Genomic DNA, 22768 nt, shown 5'->3' on the forward strand with positions numbered 1-22768 from the left:
ATGGTGCACTGCATTGAGTAATCAGTATTTCTCAGCGGGTATCCTTTCTTCCCAAAGGAGCGAGAGTACAAATCATGCTATGGGGTTCCAAGCTTCAAAAACAACGTCGGTCACTGAATTCTTTGGCATATTTGAGACGACCGTGACAAGGTGGAGAGGAGAGGAGGAGCGGAAAGAATTCAACTCTATAAGAGCATCCCCTACATCCGTGTTCCCCCTTGTAGATCTTTTACAACATGCATCGCAGATATACACTATGGAGCTGTTCCGTGTGTTTGAGAAGGAGTTTGGACTTGCAATGGGCACCCGGGCAGCACTTATCACCCATGAAGACACCACTTTAATCTATAGTGTCGACACGGTTGGCAACGAGGGTTCTTCCCATCATGTTACTTATGATTGTGGGAACAACTTGTGCGTTTGCACTTGCGGGAAGTACCAAGTAATGGGTATCATATGTTACCACATCATACGTGTCATGCACATGCATTCTGTTCCGGATCCCAGCTAGTTGTATACACAGGAGGTGGACGAAATTCGCAAAAACGGAGGTCTGGAAACGTTTACTACCTTCTGATATGCGCCGAAGTGCCGCAAATGAGGCCATTAGTTGGCGACGTTCAACACTCACCAATGTCCACAATCTCATAACAAAGAGCCAGAAGGTAATGGAGGCAAGGGTAATTGTGGATAAGTTCTTTGAGGCGGCAAATGCTGAAGTAATAGTGTTGCTGCAAAAGCTTACTGTGGACGCCGAAGCAAACACTCAAACAACCGAAGAGCGTCTTGTTCTTGATCCTATCCATGTCACGACGAAAGGTAGGAGCGCAAGTAAAAAAAAGCGGACTTGGTAAGAAGAAGAAAGCCAAAAAAGTTGCTGCCAACGATGGGGACGCCTACACCCCAATACCTCGTCTCATGTGAACGTCGTTGATATGGTAACATTTTGACCTTTTGCAAACCACAACGCATCCAAGCTGCTGCCACTTAGCCATAGGGCGTGGAAGACATTACTGTTGTGACCATTATTGTATTATTTGTTAGGTTATCTAAAATGGTCTGATATTTGTCATTTTGAACTATGTCGTAATGTTTGGAATTATGGTCTGCTTTTTGGAAAACAATGTACCGAATTAATGTTCCCATTATTGTACAATCTGTTAGCAGATCTTAAATGATTAGATAATGGTTTGCACTTTTAAAGGCATGTTGCCATTCTTAGACTATATGTAACTATAAAAATTTGGTAACATTATTGCTGAAAGTATAAACAGCTTAGGGTTGCCACTCTTTTAAAGAATAGACATTATTCTTCCAACATATGTTACCAAATACAACATGGTAACATAATTCTTCAAACTGTAAACCATTTGAGTTGGTCCTTAAGTTCATTTTTTTCTAAGAAACAATGGTGAATTACAGGCTGCCTTATGACTCGTTTAATAATGTCCTTTTTTTTCACAATATGATACCATAATTATATGTATACACTTGACATTTTTTAACTAATTCAGCCTATGGAAGGATATGACATTGGCCTTTTAAAATCGTGTTGCCATTCTTCAGATATATGTAACCATAAAAAATTCGGTAACATTAGTGCTGAAACTATAAACAACTTAGGGTTGCCATTCTTTGATAGTCTAGACACTATTCTTGGAACATATGTTATCAAATAGAACATGGTAACATAATTGTTCAAACTATAAACCATCTGCTTTGGTCCTAAGTTGTTCCTTTTTTTCTACGAAATGGCACAACTTGAAATACCCATATAAGGGAGGGGAAACACAAATATATAACAAACAAAGAAGTCATAGCTATACAAACACAAATATTTAACCAACCCAGTGAACATGTCCGAAAAAAAGGCCGTACAACAGGGCCATAATTAAGATCCAAAATGAGGCCATACATTAGGGCCATAACTAATATCCAAAATAAGGCCATCCATCAGGGCTATAATTATCCGAAATAAGGCCATACATTAGGCCCATAAACAACATCCAACCATGTCATGTCTACTACTTCTGGGCAGCTGATTTCCTCCCCCTGCTGCGGGTGTTAGTCGGGCAGGTTCTCTAACTAGTAACGCCAATGTCATCAAGGCCAAGGGAAAATGAAGGCGCCTGCACCATTTCCACATTCACAAGTGCATCCAACTTTTCGCCAAGCGCATTCCAAGCAGCAACAAACCCCGGTGAACCCAACGCTTGCGTAAATGACCCCTGGGACTGTTCGCCTTCACCCACATCACTTGTCACAGATCCTGACTGAAGCTCGTCAGCACCTCCCTCCTGGGCTGCCAACTCATGCATTAGGCTCTTGTGCATAACGGAGACCACTGAAAGGTTCCTCCTTGTCGTCATCCAATTGCGGACTCGCACCTATACAAAATGAAATGATATAATGTAAACATAACCAATGCAGATGGTCACATACTGATTGTAGACGTAAACATTACAAAGATGAAGAATGTTAGCTGCCAACATTTATAACCAATCTGGTCACATACTGACTGAAGACATCAACATTAAAAAAGATGAAAGAAGAGAGCGTACATCATTATACGAGGCCTGCAATTCCTCAGCAGTCTGAACACCTCAGGTAGTGGGAGTTGAATAAATCTGGATGGAGGTCCCTTAGAAGCTAGTTCCTGGTCATCTGTACGATGGTACAAGCACTTCACCTGGTGCCTTGATATTGGATATGTGCCCAACTCCCAAATACCAATCCCAAAGCCGCGATGATGCAGGTATGCAGCAACTTCCTGGGCCATTCTCTCCTTCAATCGCTCAAGAGTCCAATGCTGAACAAGCGGTAGGCTAGTCGGTTCTGGGAGTCCCCACCAAGTCAGACGGTGGAAGTACATCATTTGTAGAAACATTAGACAACCTCCTACATTCTTGGTGTCGTTGGACCTCCACGACTCAACTGCTTGGTTGAGAAGTAGCAACACCAATGAACACCAGTCAAGCTGTGAAATAGAGTCCACATCCTCTACTGCTTTCACCAAGCGTAAGTCGATACGATTGTGCACCGTTGGTGTAAGGAAAGTCCCCATAACAAAGACCACAAACATTTTCTTAAAATCAGCACCTCCGTCAGGCAGCCCCAACATCGCTACTTTAACACTCTCTATTGATATCTCATCTTTCTTCGTGACCTTGAAACCTTCACGCCCAAGTTGTGCCAATTCCTGATCGGTCCTCGGTTCTATCGTTTTGTCAGTACACGGTAGAATGAAGGCATCGTAGACATCATGATTGGTTAGAACAAATTGGATATGGAGGTTAAACAAGAACATCCTTGAACTATGGTCATATTTATGGAGCAACTAGTCGACCATATGATGATAAAAAGCGTGTGTCTTCAACTCTAGTAGCCCACCAAAACCGATGTCCTCGATATCCTTTTTTTGAGCGTCTGTTAAAACAACAATTATATTGAACAATTGCCTCGGTCAAATTGGTCAAGCATATGTTAATATTTCATATATAGTACATATTGATATAGTTCAAGCATATGTTAATATTTGTAACCAACATCCCTAACCAAATTGGTCATATTTTACTATCAAAACAAACACACAAAAGACACCAAATTCACCACACTTTGACACCATTACAAACATGCTACAATAAAAGGATAACTGATCACAAATAAAATTATGCAACATTTCATATATAGTACATATTTATAGCTTCCAACATTGATGAATAATTTGGTCACATATTACAATCAAAACACACCAAAAAAGACACCAAATTAACAAGACTTTGACACCATTACAAACATGCTACAATATAATGATAACTGGTCACAAATAAAACTATACAACATTTCATATATAGTAAATATTGATAGCTGCCAACATTCATGAATAATTTGGTCACATATTACAATCAAAACACACCAAAAAAGAAACCAAATTAACAACACTTTGACACCATTCAAATCATGCTACAATAAAATAAAAAATGGTGACAAATAAAACGGTGTCGCATTACATATATAGTCCATATTTATTTGCTTATTGTCACCTAACTACATAATCCACCAAAGTGATGACAAAGATAATCCGCCTAACCACATAATCAACAGGCACAAATTGTTCCCAATTATTCCAAAAATTGTCACCATGTCAATTACACTTCCTTCACCATATATAAAATAATGTTAGATGCCATCATGTTGGAGGTGGTGTCCTCCAGTTAGTGCGGATAACGTCATTGCACATACACTTGTACGGACAAGTGGGAGCTTGTTGGAGCTGGTGTCCTTTACAGTTAGTGCAATAACATTTAAATCTCTAAAAGGATCAAAGGATATACTTTTGTATTATTATCAGTTGGTCCACGTTTATCAATAACGGTTGGCTTGCTAGATAAGTTTGACGTTATTGTCATACTGATGGCGGTGATCAACTGGTCCCTAAAAGTCACACCTATAGGATACGTTTGAGAGATGTGACGGTATGAAAATACAGTCATGTAGATGCCAAATTTGACTAACCAGTTAGTCTGAGTTATTTGACTAATAATTAGTCAAAATGTGATGTTGAGATATTTTATTTAATGCGGATTAAATAATAATGGCTAAGGCGGATTAAGCAGTTAATTCGTAAATTAAATATAAAGCGATTTATGTTTAATTAAATGTATATTGAATATAATTATACAATATTGTCTTTGTCGGACATGTATTAATAATTCAACTAACCCGTATTATTAGTTGATGCCTTAATTTCCGATAACCGATGATGTGATTTATAATGAAACCGCGTCATATACACTTAGCGAATTACATGTCGGACTACGAGTTAAGATGAAGAGGAAATGAAAGCCCATTCCTCTCCCTTGGACTCGGTTTTGGCCGAATGGAATAGACAAAAGAGAGCTCTCTATCTTTTGTAACCTAATGCTAATTCATTTGCAAAATAACTAGGGTTTTGGAGATCATTTCTCTCTGAAACCTAGATCTCTCATCTAAGCAAAACTCACAAAATAATCCTCTCAATATTGCAAGGCAATTAGAGGATTCAATTCTAGCACAAGGGCATTTCTCGGACAATCTTGGGTGCAACAATTAGGAGGAGATCTACTTTGATCTCTCATTGCCGAATTGCACTAGGACCGGAGGTTATTGCTTAATCTTTATCGTTTCATTATGTTTTTCGTTTATGACTATTTATCACGTATAAAATTTGCGTAACTTGGCTCTGATACCACTTGTGGGGTAATATCCGTATAAGACCCTTTAAATTTAAGGATTATAACGCAAATTTTGACTAATTATCAAATTTGGCATCTACATGACTGTATTTTCATACCGTCACATCTCTCAAACGTATCCTATAGGTGTGACTTTTAGGGACCAGTTGATCACCGCCATCTGTATGACAATAACGTCAAACTTATCTAGCAAGCCAACCGTTATTGATAAACGTGGACCAACTGATTATGATACAAAAGTATACCCTTTGATCCTTTTAGAGATTTATAAGTCCTTGCACTAACTGTAAAGGACACCAGCCCCAACACATCATTCCTAACCAATTTGGTTACATTTTACAATCAAAAGACACCAAAAAAAGACACCAAATTCACAATACTTTGACACCATTCAAATAATGCTACAATAAAATGAAAAATGGTGACAAATAAAACGATGCAGCATTACATATAGAGTCCATATTTATTTGCTTATTGTAACTTAACTACATAAACCACCAAAGTGATCACAAAGCAGGTTAATCAACAGACACAAATTGTTCCCAATTAATAAAACTATTGTCACCATTTCAATTACACTTCATTTACCATATATACAATAATGTCAGATGCCATCATTCCTAACCAATTTGGTCACATTTTACATTCAAAACAAACCCAAAAAAGACACCAAATTCACAAACTTTGACACCATTCAAATAATGCTCCAATAAAATGAAAAAAGATGACAAATAAAACCATGTAGCATTACATATAGAGTCCATATTTACTTGGTTTTTGTAACCTAACTACATAATCCACCTAAGTGATCACAAAGCTGGTTAATCAACAGACACAAATTCATCCCAATTAATCAAAAAATTGTCACCATTTTAATTACACTTCCTTCACCATATATAAAATACTGCCAGATGCCAACATTCATAACCAAATTGGTCACATTTTACATTCAAAACACACCAAAAAAAGACATCAAATTCACAATACTTTGACACCATTCAAATAATGCTACAATAAACTGAAAAATGGTGACAAATAAAACCATGCAGCATTACATCTACAGTTCATATTTATTTGCTTATTTTAACCTACCTACATAATCCACCTAAGTGATCACAAAGGTGGTTAATCAACAGACACAAATTTATCCCAAATAATCCAAAAAAATTCACCATTTGAATTACACTTCCTTCACAATATATAAAATACTGTCCCATGCCAACATTCCTAATCAATTTGGTCACATTTTATAATCAAAACACACTAGAAAAAAAAAAACAGCCAATTGACAACACTTTTATCTCAATGAAAGACATATAATCATTTATCTCAATCAAAACACACCAAAATGGTGACAATTTATCAACATATAAACATTTATCTAAATGAAAGAAACATTCTCAATAAAAAAAAACACACCAAAAATGAGGTTGAATAACTTACTTTCCCACCACAAGAGAAGAGTCATCCCCCTTCCGCTTCTTGGATCCCTCACCAACTTCTGCCTTCCCCCTTTACAACCTTCAATGCCTTTGGCTTTAGTAGATGATCTGCACAATTACAACTATTTAGCACACGAAATGTGCACAACATAGATCCATTTGTAACCACTTCAGATTTGTAACATACACATAAAAAATGGTCACACAAAATATTCCATAGACCATTGACCTCATTTACTAGGAAAAGGTTTTACCTTTAGTTACCTCCATTGGCTTTGACATCGTTTTCTTCTTCAGCGCGCTTTTCCCAACCATTACCACCATATTGACAGCGACATTGACACGATCTATTTATGGCGAAAGAACATATTATTAGGATGACAACAAATTAGTGAAAAATGTAAATATTTAATTATAAACCATAAACTTGCCTTCTTCATTATCATCCTCCTGTTCATCTTCACCAGCTTCTTCTTCACCCGACTCCTCAATCTCTTCCTCTTCCTCCACAGCCTTATCCTTCCCCTTACTATTACCAACGCTGAACGTCACCTTCTTCTTCGTCCCCTTTCTCTGACATGCAAGATCTTCTATCGCATCCTCGTTCACATCCTCTTCTGCCACAACCGCTTTACCTTTTCCCCTGACTTTTGCGGCCATAACTTTCTTTCCTCTGCCTTCTGCCTGAACCTCCTCTCTTGTTACCACATTCACTGAACCTAACAACAATAAAATGAACAAACAAGATTAATGAATCCTAATTAGACGAAACACCGGAATCATTGAAAAAAGAAACCAACTAAGTAAGAATAATTGAAATTGAAAATATGAACCAAACCATTTGCATGTACTATTTTACTAAATCAAAAAACAAAAAAATAGATCATTACCTTCTCCACCATCATCTGTCTTTGAACCTCTAGTAGTTTTCTTATTTAGCTCCCTTCTTGCTGCTTGTTTCGTTGGCATTATGATGACTATGATGAGAATTTTGGTTGATTTGTGGGTATTTTAGGCGATTATGTTATGAGAATATGAAGAGAGAGGATTAAGAGAGAAGAAAGAAAGTTGTGAAGATGAATGAAGATGATGGTAAATGTGAAAATAATTATGAATATGGTTGTTTTTCAAAATGAAAAGTGGACGGTTACTTTGCTTTGGAAAGGATGAATTAATTAATAATTTTTCTTAATATCTCTTTTCATTCCCCATGCAAAACTGCACAGCACTCCCCACATCACCTCACAACCCGTTTCCACTAAAACACTACTATTCGCCCCGTCGCAAGCTTGTGACGGATAACCCGTCGCAAGCAAGACTTACTGATAAGAGATATTAACTCTTTGTGTTTTGGAAAAAAGATAAAAATATTTTGCAGTTTGTACAACGTTGACCCGTGGTGTATGATAGAGTCGTTTTGTGTCGTGTCAATTGTGTCAATTCAGGATGAACAGTAAAACATTTAGACCGCGGTTTGAGAGAGAAAACTAAAGAGAGGTTTCCTTATACTTCTCTCTACAAATGCCAACAAAAAAAAAATCAAAGAAACTTTTCTTTCCCCTTTCTCCCCTGTATTTTCTAAGCCTCCCTCTTCAGAAATTAGCAACTTGACTTTTCATCAGCTTTTTGGTCAGTCTCGGTGCTCGTTTTGTACATTTGCAAAGCATTGCTTTGAGTTATTCATAAAGTAGTAACAAATGGAAAGCTAGGTATGTCTTCAAATCGTTATTTAGGCCCTGTTCTTTCTGGCTTTTTAGAGCTGAATCAACTTTGGCCGAATCGAATTGAATGAGCCGAATCAACTAATTTGAATCAATGAATGAAGTGAGTTAGTTGAATCGAAATCGAGCTGGATCGAATCAATGAGCTGAATGAATCGGGATCAATGAATGGAGCCGAATTTAATCGAATCGAATAGAGAGTGAATTTGAATCGAAAGTGATTGAGATTTGAATTGAATCAAGTAATATTAATATTAATATTATTAATATTAATTCTAATACTAAATATAATAATAATAATAATAATAATAATAATAATAATAATATTATTATTATTAATATTAATATTATTTGTTTTTTTTTTATAAAAATGCAGATTATTATTATTATTATTATTATTATTATTATTATTATTATTATTATTATTATTATTATTATTATTATTATTATTATTATTATTATTATTATTATTATTATTATTATTATTATTATTAGGGTTTTTCTAACCTAGGCATAGGTTAAAAAAGGCAAAAATAGAAAGAATTTAATGATGTCTTTATGGGAAATTGTAATACACAATTACTTTTACTTTTTTCCCAAGGAAAACATTTAAATCTTTCTATTTTTGCTTTCTTAACCTATGCCCAGTGGGCATAGGATAGAAAACCCGTTATTATTATTATTATTAATATTATTACCATCATCATCATCATCGTCATCGTCATCGTCATCGTCATCGTCATCATCATCGTGATCGTGATTATTATTATTATTATTATTATTATTATTATTATTATTATTATTATTATAATTATTATTATTATTATTATTATTATTATTATCATTATCATTATTATTATTATCATTATTATTATTATCATTATTATTATTATCATTATTATTATTATTATTATTATTATTATTATTATTATTATTATTATTATTATTATTATTATTATTATTATTATTATTATTATTATTATTATTATTATTATTATTATTATTATTATTATTACTACTACTACTACTACTACTACTACTACTACTACTACTACTACTATGATTATTAAATTAAGATTAATACTAGTAATTATACTAATTTGAGTGATTAACTAGGTAGCCACCATGAACCACAGTACACCATCAATTTTATTAGGTGAAATAATAGAGCACCGATTTGCTAGAATGTTGTTCAAAGTCTAGCCATATATCATCCTGATGTGAGTGATTAGGTAGCCACCACAAAGCAACAATAATCCTAATTTTATTAATTAGATAAATAAAAATCGACAGGCGGCCCTAATTTTATCTTTAACCAACAAATAAAATTTGATTGATTAATTAAAATTCAACAAATAATATTAATAATTGATAAACAAGTAAATTAATTTGTTATTTGATAAATTAGAATCCATCTTGTAAGTTTTAATTCATTTGAGCAATTAAATTAAGGTTTAGGGAAAAATATTGATTCAAGAGTCTATTTGGTTCAGTTTTAGGTGAAAAGGGTACAAACTAGAACGTTTATGAAAAAGTTTATGTGAAAGATTAAAGTTCGTATATGAAATAACAATTAGGTATTAATAATAGTAATATTAAAATTAACAATGTTATTAATCATATTATTAATAATTAATATTCATATTCATATTCATATTAATATTCATATTAGTAATATTATTAATTTTATTAATATGAATATTATTGATTTTAATAACTATAATATTCAAAATGATAACAATAATGAAGATCATTAATTAATGATAAATTAATAATAATAATAATAATAATAATAATAATAACAACAACAATAAAATAATTATAATTATAATAATAAATAAATAAATAAATAAATGAATAATATTAAAAATATTAATAAAAACTATTAAGTTTAAGATGTTCAAAATTGAAATGGCTCAATTTAAATTGAAATTTGAATGGAAATTGAATGAATGGAATGAAGTCATTTGAATTTAATTGAATCAATAGAATTGAATTAATCGAATCGAAATTGAATGAATCGAATAGAAAGTGAGTTAATCGAATCGAATTAATCAATCAATCAATAGAATCGAAATTGAATCTGAAGTTAGGTGAAAATAAGCGCAAAGTTAATGCGCCTTTAATTGAGTATGATCGGGACCGATTGTGGACATACAAGTTCTTTCCTAATAAGCAAAATAGCGCATATAAATCGAAGAACTCAGCTCCTCCGGGTATTAATTTTCCCTGCGATTTGGCTTTTTTAAAGCAATTAGTCTTGTCCCAAAATCGATTCCGATAACGGGCGTTAGTATTCTCCCCTCTTTGTTATTAATTGGTGATGCGAGGTACCGTTCCGATAAGACAAATCTATATTTGTGTTTTTTGGATTCGGATGAGGACGGTCTGGCGTCTAGATCTTCAAGTATGTCACCAGTTTTAGGAGTAAGTTGTCTTTCTCCTATCATTTTGTCCATTTTTGAGGGTTTCTCTTCTTTGGATTCTCTCTTTTTGCTTACTCCTTCGATTTCTTTTTGTGTGGACTTCGATTTTCTCTCCATCTTAGCACCGGAGAGCTTTTATCAGTATGTTGTCCACATCAAAGAAACTTTAGATTTAAGCTTCCCCCAATTCAAAAGTTCTAATGGCAATATTTCTTCAAATGAGATTGTTTATTTTAGTCTTGACATCAAGATGACACCTTATTATGCTTTTTTATTGGGCTCTTTGAGATGGGATTCTTTAGCTATGGGATTCAATTTGTCACAGATGTTTGGCAAATTTTTAATCTGTTGTTATGCTACAGATTTCAACATCTTGTTCATCATTGAAATTGAGGGTACTTACCTTTTAGATGATGATATGTATTTTTTCTGGCCAATTTTAGCTTTTGCTATCACTTTTGATGAATTCTGTAATAATCAAGTATGTGATGCTTGTTTGTTTAGTTTTAGTCTGCATAATTTGAGTAGTGTAGATATTCAATTCTTTGGGTTTCTTAAGCTTGATTGGGGCCTTGTCGTCTCAAATAGAACCAAACTGGATTATAGATTGTATCTCTGTTACTACACTCCATCGTTCTCTTAACATTCCACATGATCGTTTTTGGGTACATTTGCATTTACCTATAGAGATTTTAGCAATTTGTGACTTTATAAAGTCACTTGTGCTTTCTTCATTTTCCCGTAATTTTCCATGAATATTGCCTTTTGGAATGTTAGAGGTACTAAAAGGAATAATTTTTGTGAAGAAAATTTCTTTTGCTCCTCAAATGGAATTAAAATTTTAGCTCTATGTGACACTAAATCTGAAACTATGTCGGCACCATTATTGACTTCTCGTTTAGGTTTCAATCAATGTGATTTCATTCCAAGTGTAGGCCTTTCAGGCGGAATTTGGCTATTTTGGAAACAATCTATGTCGATGACCTTCTCAATTAATGTTACAACAGATTTATTTGTTGTGAAATATCTGACTTATCAAGAAATGTATGCTTTTGCCTCATTTTTGTCTATGCTCCCGCTCAACCCACTAAGAAGCGGGTTTTTTGGACTGGTTTGCAAAATTTTGTTGTTAATCTTACATCGCCTTTTTTATTACTCGGGGATCTTAATGAAATTAAGAGTCCCATTGAAAAACAAATGGGTGAGAAAGTTTCTAATGCTCGTTGTTTAAGGTTAAATAATTTTTTAAGCAATACTCAGTCTGTAGATCTCCCTTTTTCTGGTAATTTTTTTACTTGGAGAAAAAAAGAAAAGTGGCCTTGATAATATTTTCGAAATTTTGGATAGGGCGTAGCTTCTCCTAGTTGGTTGAGTCTTTTCCCTAACATGAAATTTATCCACCATGCTTTCACCAGCTCAGATCATTGTCCTATTTCGATACAATTTGATGACAATATTATTAAACAAGCTCCACCTTTCCGGTTCGAGTTAATGTGGACTTTACGTGAGGATTTAGTAAACTTGTCAAGAATTATTGGCAATACCGATTTCAAGGATCCTATATGTATTGTCATACTCAAAAGTGTAGGTTGTTAAAACATAAGGCGAAGAAATGAAATCAATCTACCTTCGGAAATATTTTTAGGCAACTTTCTATTGCCGAAAAAAAAATAGAGAATATTCAGAAACATCTTTTCTCGTCTCATGTTACTAATTTAGAGAATGCTCAAGCAAAATGGTTAAACAAACGCGATGCTCTATTCAATTATAAGAGAGTTTATTGGGAACAAAAAGTTTGTATAGCTAAAGCAAAATTTGGCGATAATAATACAAAGTTCTTTCAAAATTACGCCACTATTAGACGTAGTAAAAATGGTATTAAGCAATTTATTAATAAAGATGGTGCCTGTATTTCGAATCAAAAACTTATTAAAGAAGAGATTTCTAATGAGTTTAAGATTAGATTTACAAAAAATCCTATGTGCAGTTTTGATAAAAATATAGATTTTTCTTCTATTAGTAATGAAGAAGTAAGGCAAACTGTTTTTGAGTTAGCTACTAATAAAAGTCCAGGACCTGACGGTTTTTCTATAGATTTTTTCCAAAAATATTGGGATATTGTTGGAAATTCTGTTACTAAAGTAGTTTTAGCTTTTTTTCATTCAGGCAAATTACTTAAAGAAATTAACCATACTTATATAGCTTTGATTCCTAAAACTGATAATCCTCTGTAATACCTCGTATTTATTTAAGTATAGGTAGACCGAATAAAGAACCCACTCGGCTGAGTGCAGATCCACTCGACCGAGCAGAGGACCGAGTACTCCAATGCAGTAGGCTGAAAAGCCTGGAAAGTCGGTCACTCGACCGAGTGGGCTTCCACTTGACCGAGTGCCGGTCGAGTGGGTTTTATACGGGAAATGTTTGGTGAGATGTCGCTTTCATAACTTTATCACTTCAGATTTCCTATACCAAAACTCCTCTCAAACACTATTCACCACTCTCTACATCTCCCCAACTTCTCTCTAAACTCTCCACCATCAAATCCTCTCAAGAACCCTAATTTTCTATAGAAGAGTTCTTGCCTCCTTAGCCTTTCTCCTTTGTTGTAAGTGGATCTACACTTCCTCTTCTCTTCTTTCTTGTCTTAACAACTTTATTTAGTTAGTAAGTTACTCTTTACTTAATTATGTTGTACGAATTCAAGGAGTTAAGTTAGTATGTTGTTATAATAGATTGTAGTATTGATTATAATAATTAATATGTGTAGGAAGCTTCATTGAGGAGCATTTCTAGGGATTAGCTTGTGGAATTGTGGAAATAAGCTCAAGGTAGGGTTTCCCTAATTAGCTATGGTGTTATGAGTGTTTAATTGTGCATTTAATACCATTAATTACATTTATCTCATAGTAGTTGCATTATAACATGTTTTGGATAATTAGGGTTTGGTACATATTGTGGTGTCATGATGATTTTTGGAAGAATGAGTATGGTGAATAAACCTAGTCTTAATTATCTTGTACTATAACATGTTAATAAGCAATTAAAAGAAGAGAAAATGAATTAATGAAGTTATGAGCATGAATTGGTTGTTGTATGAATTTAATGGCATGCTTGTTTAGTTAATTGTTCTTGTTGTTGGTGAATTGTTGACATTGGAGATTGTTGGAGGATGTTGGTGATGGTTTTGGAGACGGAAGACGGTTGGAAAACCGTCTTCCGCTCAAGTCTCCCTTGGAGCTTCCCACTCCAAGGGAATGTGCACATTGAGTACTTGGGTTATGGAGGGACTCATGCGGTGAGGAATGTTGTCTGGCAGGGGACTCGAGTCGCACTCGGGCCCGGTACCACAGACTTGTTCCGAGTACCTTAGTGGTATTGGTGACGTCGTGGGCGTGTCCCGGTTACGGTTGGAGGAGATGAGTTGGTGGACACTTATCTTGTTTTCATACCTCATTAAATTAGTAAGTTAGTTGCATCTCTCGTTTATTATTGAACATTTATATTATTGGCTAACACTTGGGTTTGAATGTCTGTGATGAACCATATAGTGATTTCCGCCCATATAGGGAGCAGTGTCGACAGGTGCTCATGTTTGAGTAGCGGGCTTGGGAGCGGTCTACCTCGTGTCGCCATTTGTTCTTATTTAGTTTTTGACATGTAAACTCCATTCGATTTGGTTGTACTTTCGGGATGATTTTCATATCCCTGAACTTGTGGTTACTTAACTTTCCAACTTAACTATTTATTTAATTTAAAGTACTTCTTTACTTGTTGTTCGCACTACACTCTTGGGAAACCAAGGCTTGCGACACCTCCATATGATGGGAATTGCCTAGAAGAAGGGCCCCGACTTATGGAGGTATTACAAAGTGGTATCAGAGCGACAGTTTTGGAGCCTAACCAATAAACCAATGAACTAGGGTGAGTCAATTTAAAATGAACCCGGTTTGAGTTTTAGAGGGTATGTGACAAGCTTGGGAGACGTCTCAAGGTTGACCACTTGCCTTCATAACTTGAGACGGTCACTACACGTGGGTAATGGGGCGTGTTTGGTGCATATGATTGTTGCATACTTCTTGCTTGCTGTTGTGGAATTTGGTATGCTTGGTGATGTCCTACCTGATAATGTGCTCAGTAATGGTAGACTTTTGAGAAAGATATGTGGGATGTATAAGAGTAAATATACATGTTAAGTACCGTCATACGTGTGCCATATGTTGTGCATATGTCTATATTCTCTCCCGTGCTTGCGTATAGGAACATGTGAATAGGGTTATATGTGGGCTTGTGTGAGTTAGAATGAGTAAATAGCCCTTATGTTGTGTACTCGGCCAAGTGAAGAGAGGAACTCGGTCGACTAGATAGCACTCGACCGAGTGCCCCTACCACTCGACCGAGTGGATGCCATTCTAGAATCAAAAGAGCCCCTGTAAGTTGCCACACTCGACCGAGTGAAGGTCTCACTCAATCGAGTGTGTCCTACTCGATCGAATATTATGGCCACTCGACCGAGTGGATTATGGGAGAATTCTGGAAACATTCTGATTGTTGTGACACTCGACTGAGTGAAGGATTCACTCGACCGAGTGTATTGCACTCGACCGAGCTGTGAGACCACTCGATCGAGTGGACCTCTGGGAATTTTGGGGAACCTTCTGATTGTTGAGACACTCGACCGAGTGGGACATCACTCGACCGAGTGGCTTTCCTCACTCGATCGAGTGGACCTATATAGTGGTCAATACCTATTGGCTCGTGTTTTGAGGCATGTATTGACGTTTGTTATGCTTATTGAAGAGATATTATGCCGAGACCCCGTGCAAGGACTCCTTCCCCTCCGCCTCGTGTGTCCGAGGAGGAAATGGAGCGGCTCATTGCTCAAAACGAGGCCCTCACCGAAGCTCTTAGGAATGTCACTCGAGAGAAAGATGCGGCAATGGATGCCTCGGCCGTAAGCACCGCCATCTCACGCCACCGCCCCACCAAGTACCTTGGGGTGGGGGAGCCTTTCCTCTTTAGCGATTGGGTAAGAGATATGGAGAACGTGTTCGAGGTGGTGAGGTGCCCAGAAGAGCTTAAGGTGGAGCAAGCCGCCTTCTACTTGGGAGGACTTGCGGGAGGTTGGTGGTACAAGGAGCGGGAAGCTATGAAGAACTTCTATGAAGAGAGGGGCGAAGACGCCATCCCTTGGGCTGACTTCAAGATGGAGATGAGGAATGAGTTCATCCTCGAGCACGTGAGGTGCAAGCTTCGAACGGAATTCGACCGGTTCATTATGACCGATGCTATGACCGTGCAAGACTACTACATCCGCTTTTGTGAGCTCGCTACTTACGTGGAGGACCTTCACCTTAGCCAATCTCATTTGACTCTAAAGTTTGAGGGAGGTTTGACCGTCAAGCTCTTGGAGAAGCTCCCACTCGGAGATTTTTCTAGTGTGAAAGAAGTCTATGCTAGGGCCGGTAACGCGGAGAGGCTACTCGGTGTCGCCAAGGATGCTAAGGAGAGGTCCGGGGAGAAAAGGAGAAATGAAGGTGAAGGAGGGTATCAACCCAAGAAGGTTACTTTTAATCAATCCAAGTCGTACTCGGGAGGAGCACAAGGAAATAGCTTTGGTGGGACAAGCAACTACGGGAATAGGGCCGCTAGTGAAGGAGGAGGGTTAAGGTGTTATAATTGTGGTGGCCTCGGTCACAAAATAGTGTAATGCACTAGTGCTCAAAAGGGACATAACTGGAGATTTGGGCAAGGAAACTCTTACTACACCCCTTCTTAAAGCGGGGCAAGCAACCGGAACTCGGGGGCACGGAGTAACCCAAGGAATTCAAATCCCAACTTCAATGGTGGAAACAATCGAGGGAACTTCAACCGGGGAACCCCATCAAGAGCAACAAGCTATGCAGGCGGCAATACTTCCGGGAATAGGCCAACTCAATCGGCTAGCACGGTCCAAGGAGCACCCAAGACTAGTGGTTGCCATGGACAAGAGGAGTGCCGAGGAAGACGCTCACGTTGTATCCGGTACATTTCTTGTTAACTCTCACCCATGCTTTGTTTTATTTGACTCGGGAGCTACACATTCTTTCGTGTCTAGGAGTTGTGTACCGACCCTAGGATTGGGGGAGGGCGAATTAGCTAAGGATGACGTGACCTTACCTTCGGGGGAGTCTATTACATCTTCATGGATTTATAAAGAGGTACCCGTCTTAATTCACAAAACAAATTTCCCGGTAAACCTTTTTGAATTTCCTTTGGAGGGGTTTGAAATAATTCTAGGAATGGATTGGTTGAGTAAACACAAAGCCAACATAGATTGCTACCAAAAGAAGATTGCTTTGAAAGGACCTAAGGGTACTAGAGTGTCATACAAAGGTTACCTAGTCAAGCCTAAGGTAAAACTAGTTTCGGTGATGACCCTAAAGACTTGCCAAAGAAGAAGTGCCCAATGATCTTATGCCACATGTGGGATACTAGTGTGGAGAGGCCTCAAGCTAGGGATATACCGGTGGTGGGAGAATTTGAGGATGTATTTCCGGAGGAATTGCTCGGATTACCTCCACCGAGAGAAGTGGAGTTCGGAGTGGACCTAAGACCGGGTGAGGACCGATTTCTAAGGCCCCGTACCGGATGGGTCCAAAGGAGCTAGAAGAATTGAAGAAACAACTTCGGGAATTGGTTGACAAAGGGTACATTAGACCGAGTGTTTCACCTTGGGGAGCACCGGTTCTGTTTGTAAAGAAGAAGGATGGGACGTTGAGATTGTGCATTGATTATAGGGAGTTGAACAATGTTACCGTAAAAAACAAATACCCACTACCAAGGATTGATAACTTGTTTGACCAACTTAGTGGAGCCGGAGTGTTTTCAAAGTTTGACCTACGTTCGGGCTATCACCAATTAAAGATCAAAGATGATGACATCCCAAAGACCGCTTTTAGATCAAGATATGGACATTATGAGTTTGTAGTGATGCCGTTTGGACTAACAAATGCATCGGCCGCTTTCATGGATCTTATAAATAGGGTGTTTAGTCCGTACTTGGATAAGTTTGTAGTGGTTTTCATAGATGATATCTTGGTCTGCTCCAAGACCAAAGAGGAGAATGAAGAGCACCTAAGGCTAGTATTGCAAACCTTGAGGGAGCACCAACTTTATGCAAAGCTTAGTAAGTGCGAGTTTTGGCTAGAGAAAGTGGCTTTCTTGTGCCACATCATATCTAAAGAAGGAGTTGTCGTGGATCCCACCAAGATTGAGGCCGTGTCTAGGTGGGTAGCACCTAAGAATGTGGCGGAGGTGTAACACCCCCATATACCAAGGAGCCGTAACAAGACCTTCCCTAGCATATAAGGGCGTTACCATCTCGGTTGCCCGAGGACAGTAATCATCAAATGTCGATAAAAGAACAATTAAGGTTTATTACAAGTGCTTAACAAAACTAAAGGTATACCAAAGGTACAACTCAAACTACTATCAGCTATGTGAACTATATTTCTGTCGTGACTCGTGAAAGACTCATCCCGCCAAGCACCTTGCTATCATCCAAGACATCACCTGCTAAGACTGACTTCTCACCATAAGGGATCACGACAGACACAACAGAAATAAACAAGAAGACAAAACCACACAAGGTCAGTACCTGAGGAAAGCACACCGACAACTCCCGTCACAATACAGATACAACAAAACACACACAAGCCACGTCTCCTCCAATCAATCACCATCACCGACTGTCCACTGGACAACCCTGCCAGTGGGGGACCGCATCCGTTCCCACCTAAGCCCCGCTCATCAAATCGAGCGATAACCCATGTCCATTAATGTGCACATCCCTTCTGTGGCGGGTTCCACAGAAGGCGAATCAAGGGCGTGAAGCCACTCTCGCAAGTGACTCCACTCAGCCAGGGACGCACCCCGAAGATCACAGACAGTTATACAATATTCATAATACTCTACCAACAATCACCAAACCAGAACTCAATACGATAATTACTCACAACAACAACGACAACCAATTACCACAACCGATCCACAACCAAAGACACACTAGACAACCAACTGTACTGAGTAGGCGAACCTACTTTTTGCCAACCGCAGCGACTCCATGTCCGATCACATGATACCCATCAACCAAGCAATACACCTATACAAACAGTACAATCATCTATCACTATTACTACAACCCTAACTGAAAACAATCAACGACAATGATGATGATGATGATGATGATGACATACCTACGCATAGCAAACCGGCGTCAAGACCGCTACCCGACTCAAACAACCCATCCCCATGGCACAAGCATCCTCAAGGGCTCCAATGGAAGGAACTATGGTGAAGGGAAGGAGAAGAGACGACCTCTAGGTTTAGGGAAGAGAGGCGGAACTGATTTGCGGTTTCACAAAACACGATTTATAAATCCTCGCTGTAAACACGCTACTCGATCGAGTAACCGACTTACTCGATCGAGTGACCGCTACTCGATCGAGCCCCAAAGCTACTCGATCGAGTAACCTCCGCTAGATCGAGTGACACACTAACTAAAGCTCACACCATCACCAGACATTGCTCGTAAGGTTTCCGAAGGTCAAGACATGCGTCTAAGGTCGGTCAACGTCAATCAACGGGTCCCTAAAAGGACGGGTATTACAGTCTTCCCCCTTAAAAAGAACTTCGTCCCCGCAGTTCGACTCATCCTCTCCCGCGACACATGATAAGGAAACCAAGGTCATCACCACCTTTCAACCGACACAGGTCGACACAACTGTTTAGAATTACCATCCCACTATGTATGTTCATCAGACATCATCATCGTCCACCGTAGCACACAAAACACAACACGATTCTCGGCTAACCACCAACTTCCTTTTGAACCACTGAACACATACAAATCACATGAACGACTAACTCGACTACCACCTGTACTTACTATATACTAGCATTCAAACGTACATCAACACCACTATCACACCATACTTTCATTCATCACTTGGCAATAATTATCAATTACGAAACACACAAAGCAACAGTCCTATCATCGATTCACAACAACACATGTTACTGATTCACACCACATATGTTTCATTCTACTCTATTACTTTAACCACACAACCCCACTATTGTTAATAGCATCAAATTCTCAAACCAACATGACGAATAATTACTGAAAATAAAGTATACAACATGCAATTCTTACTCAATTGCACAATACCCACTATAAAACCATTCAAATAAACATACACATACTTTAAAATACCACAAAAATACTATAAAATTGTTATAATTACGTCATTTTTCCTTTGCGACATTACTCTTCCCCTCTTAAAAGGAACTTCGTCCCCGAAGTTCATTGTCGAACCACTTCCCTGTCCCTCAACCGATACATATTATACCATATTGACATAATTCACAAACCATAAGGCAGCCTTGACTTATACTGACACAACCTACTCTTTGACATTACACAATTTAACTCGTATAAACTTAAAATCACTGAAAGTATGTAGCACACCGCAAGATATATTATTACAAACTACCAGCAAAGTCACCAATTATTTGTTATACGATCATACTAATTATGTTACAGCATTATAACCATTATATTCTATTTATCCAATTCGACTTGATATAGCCTACAAAGTTATACAAATACCACCGAGAGTTGTGCAAATTGACCAATATGCATATTCCACTCATGAAAGCCACAACATGTTTTTGACATTACGTACACATGACCCACATGATATATATATATATATATATATATATATATATATATATATATATATATATATATATATATATATATATATATAGATTTGGGATCCGGTGAGAACCATCAAGATAATGAGAACTGTGAGAACCTCTTTAAATTTGAGATTAAACATTATTTGAGAATAGTCCAACCCGTCTCACCCTCAATTATCATTATCACACGTTTTCCTTCTTCATTCTTATTGATTTCGAGCGGCATAACTCTGATATCGACCAAAATACTTCATAAATCTCGACATCAATTTTGTTTCCTTCTTCGTTCTCGCTGATTTCATCATCAATTTTCCTGATTTCGAGCAAATTACAATTTAGGTAATTCCTCAATTCGCCCAATTTCTTTCTTATTCATCCGTTTTAATGATTTTTATGATTCAAATTAGTTGATTAGGGTTCTATTTCTGTTTTGTACTTCTTTCGTTCGTTTTCGTTGATTTTAATTGTTGTTCGATTTAAGTTGCAAGTGTTTCTCGCTATTTTTACCAATTTTATCAAATGGAACAATATAAATGAGGCAGATCTGGTATTAGTGAAGATTGCAATCAGATGATTTTTGAGTAGAATTTGCACTTTCTAGTGATCTTGAATTGATGTCGTTCTACTTGAATTAAGTTCATTAGAGGAAAAAAGTGGTCTAACCAAAAGATATTTGTTATTTGATACATCCATGTTGATTGGCAGGCAATTTACAATGAATTTATGCAATAAATATCCAGATTGACAAGGATTTTAGTACAAAGTTTTCAAGATATGGCTATGTTCGTCTTTTTCCTGAAGCTGATCTCTACACTGCTCCTACTCCTACTGTAAGTGCATATGCCATTGTTTTCTTTGAGCACTGTTGTAAATTTTGTGTGTGTTTTCCCATTTTCTATATCATGAATCGCTTATTCAAACGATCTCTAGATAGTCGGTTGGACTGTAATGTGTGCCTTAATGGTCTCGATTGTAATTGTCCAAATTTATGATTCATCTAAGCTATATTTTGTTTGTTGGATAGAGTAGTTAAGCTTCTCGTGAACGTAAATGACCGTTCACATAAAATAGAAATAGAATTGATCAAGTATTAATCTAGCAATTTGGAATTACCTTTCTAGCTGCTAATTTTGCTTACTTTGAAACTTTTCGGGTGAATCAAAATGTTGTCGTTTGTACCAGTTATTGTCTGAGACCGTCTTATAGTAAAGTGACATACTTACCTATATATTTATATGATGAATGTCAAGTAGTCAAGAGCTTTTAGTAGTTTAACCAAATGATATTTGTCATCTGATACATCCATGTTGATTGGCCGTTGGGCATGTTGGTTGTCTTTTTTTAAACTCGAGAATGAGTGAGGGGCCTCCAAGTAATGAGTGTAACTGTGTAAGCCTTTTATCTTCTAGTGAACGAGCTCAAGGTTACGAACTTATGGTAACAATACTATTTGTGTAGATGCATTTTGTTAATTGTGTGGTAAGAAGCCTAGTGCTTGCAACTGTTTTTCAGAGAATGAGTGAATGATGTGATTTACTTAAATCTGGAAGCTTGACCGCCTTGTTTTACTGCAGATATTTGGAGTTTCTATACGGCTTTAGTTGTTTAGTTTGTTGGTTAACGTTTTTCGTATAACTGTGTATCGTTCCCTAAGCATATGTCAATGTTTTGGTAAACTATGTATTTTTCCTATGTCACTGCATCTCGACTTTTCATGTAAGTGCGCAGACCCGACATTTAGACTTGGGCAGAATTGCAGAACACCTTTTTTTCTTTTTGAGTCTAATATCCAGTATTCGTTGGCTATTTGGAGCTTGGATGTGTACCCATGGGGTTACTTATATCTGTGTCCAAAATATAGTTGTTTGGTTAATTTAGTTTTTGACTTGATATACCTATGTATAATACGGTGTGTCTTAAATAAGGTTCTATGTGCTTGAAATAAGGTTCTAAGTGCATTAAAAAAGTTTTTCAGTTGCATCAGTTGGTTATATTATGATATTAATTATTATTGGTAAGAACGTTAATTTTATATGGGCATGAAATAAGATTCTATGTGCATGAAATACGGTTATATGTGCATGAAATAAGGTTCTATGTGCACGAAATAAGTGTTCTATGGGCATGAAATAAGGTTCTATGAGCATGAAATAAGGTTCTACGTGCATTAAAAATTTCTCCAGCTACGTCAGTTGATT

The 22768-nt window shown here is 37.1% G+C and overlaps 1 protein-coding gene across 3 annotated transcripts; it reads left to right on the plus strand.

Annotated features, from left to right (window-relative positions):
* The first annotated feature begins 10553 nt into the window (after window positions 1-10553).
* On the plus strand, window positions 10554-20561 carry LOC141623817 (uncharacterized). Of its 3 annotated transcripts, XM_074439970.1 has the most exons (4): window positions 10554-10824; window positions 13594-13654; window positions 14143-14287; window positions 14375-20561. In XM_074439970.1, exon 4 carries the CDS (start codon window positions 15631-15633, stop codon window positions 16531-16533), a length of 903 nt encoding a protein of 300 aa, XP_074296071.1. In that variant the 5' UTR covers window positions 10554-10824; window positions 13594-13654; window positions 14143-14287; window positions 14375-15630; the 3' UTR covers window positions 16534-20561. The 3 variants fall into 3 exon arrangements, with proteins under 3 accessions (XP_074296071.1, XP_074296070.1, XP_074296072.1); XM_074439969.1 differs by lacking the exon at window positions 14143-14287; XM_074439971.1 differs by lacking the exons at window positions 13594-13654; window positions 14143-14287.
* The last annotated feature ends 2207 nt before the right edge of the window (window positions 20562-22768 follow it).

Source organism: Silene latifolia, chromosome X (genome assembly GCF_048544455.1).
Source record: "Silene latifolia isolate original U9 population chromosome X, ASM4854445v1, whole genome shotgun sequence".
Lineage (NCBI taxonomy): Eukaryota > Viridiplantae > Streptophyta > Magnoliopsida > Caryophyllales > Caryophyllaceae > Silene > Silene latifolia.

Bases quoted from the DNA above. Each gene is read 5' to 3' on its own strand.
- LOC141623817 (XM_074439970.1), top strand. From the start codon at position 15,631: ATGCCGAGACCCCGTGCAAGGACTCCTTCCCCTCCGCCTCGTGTGTCC.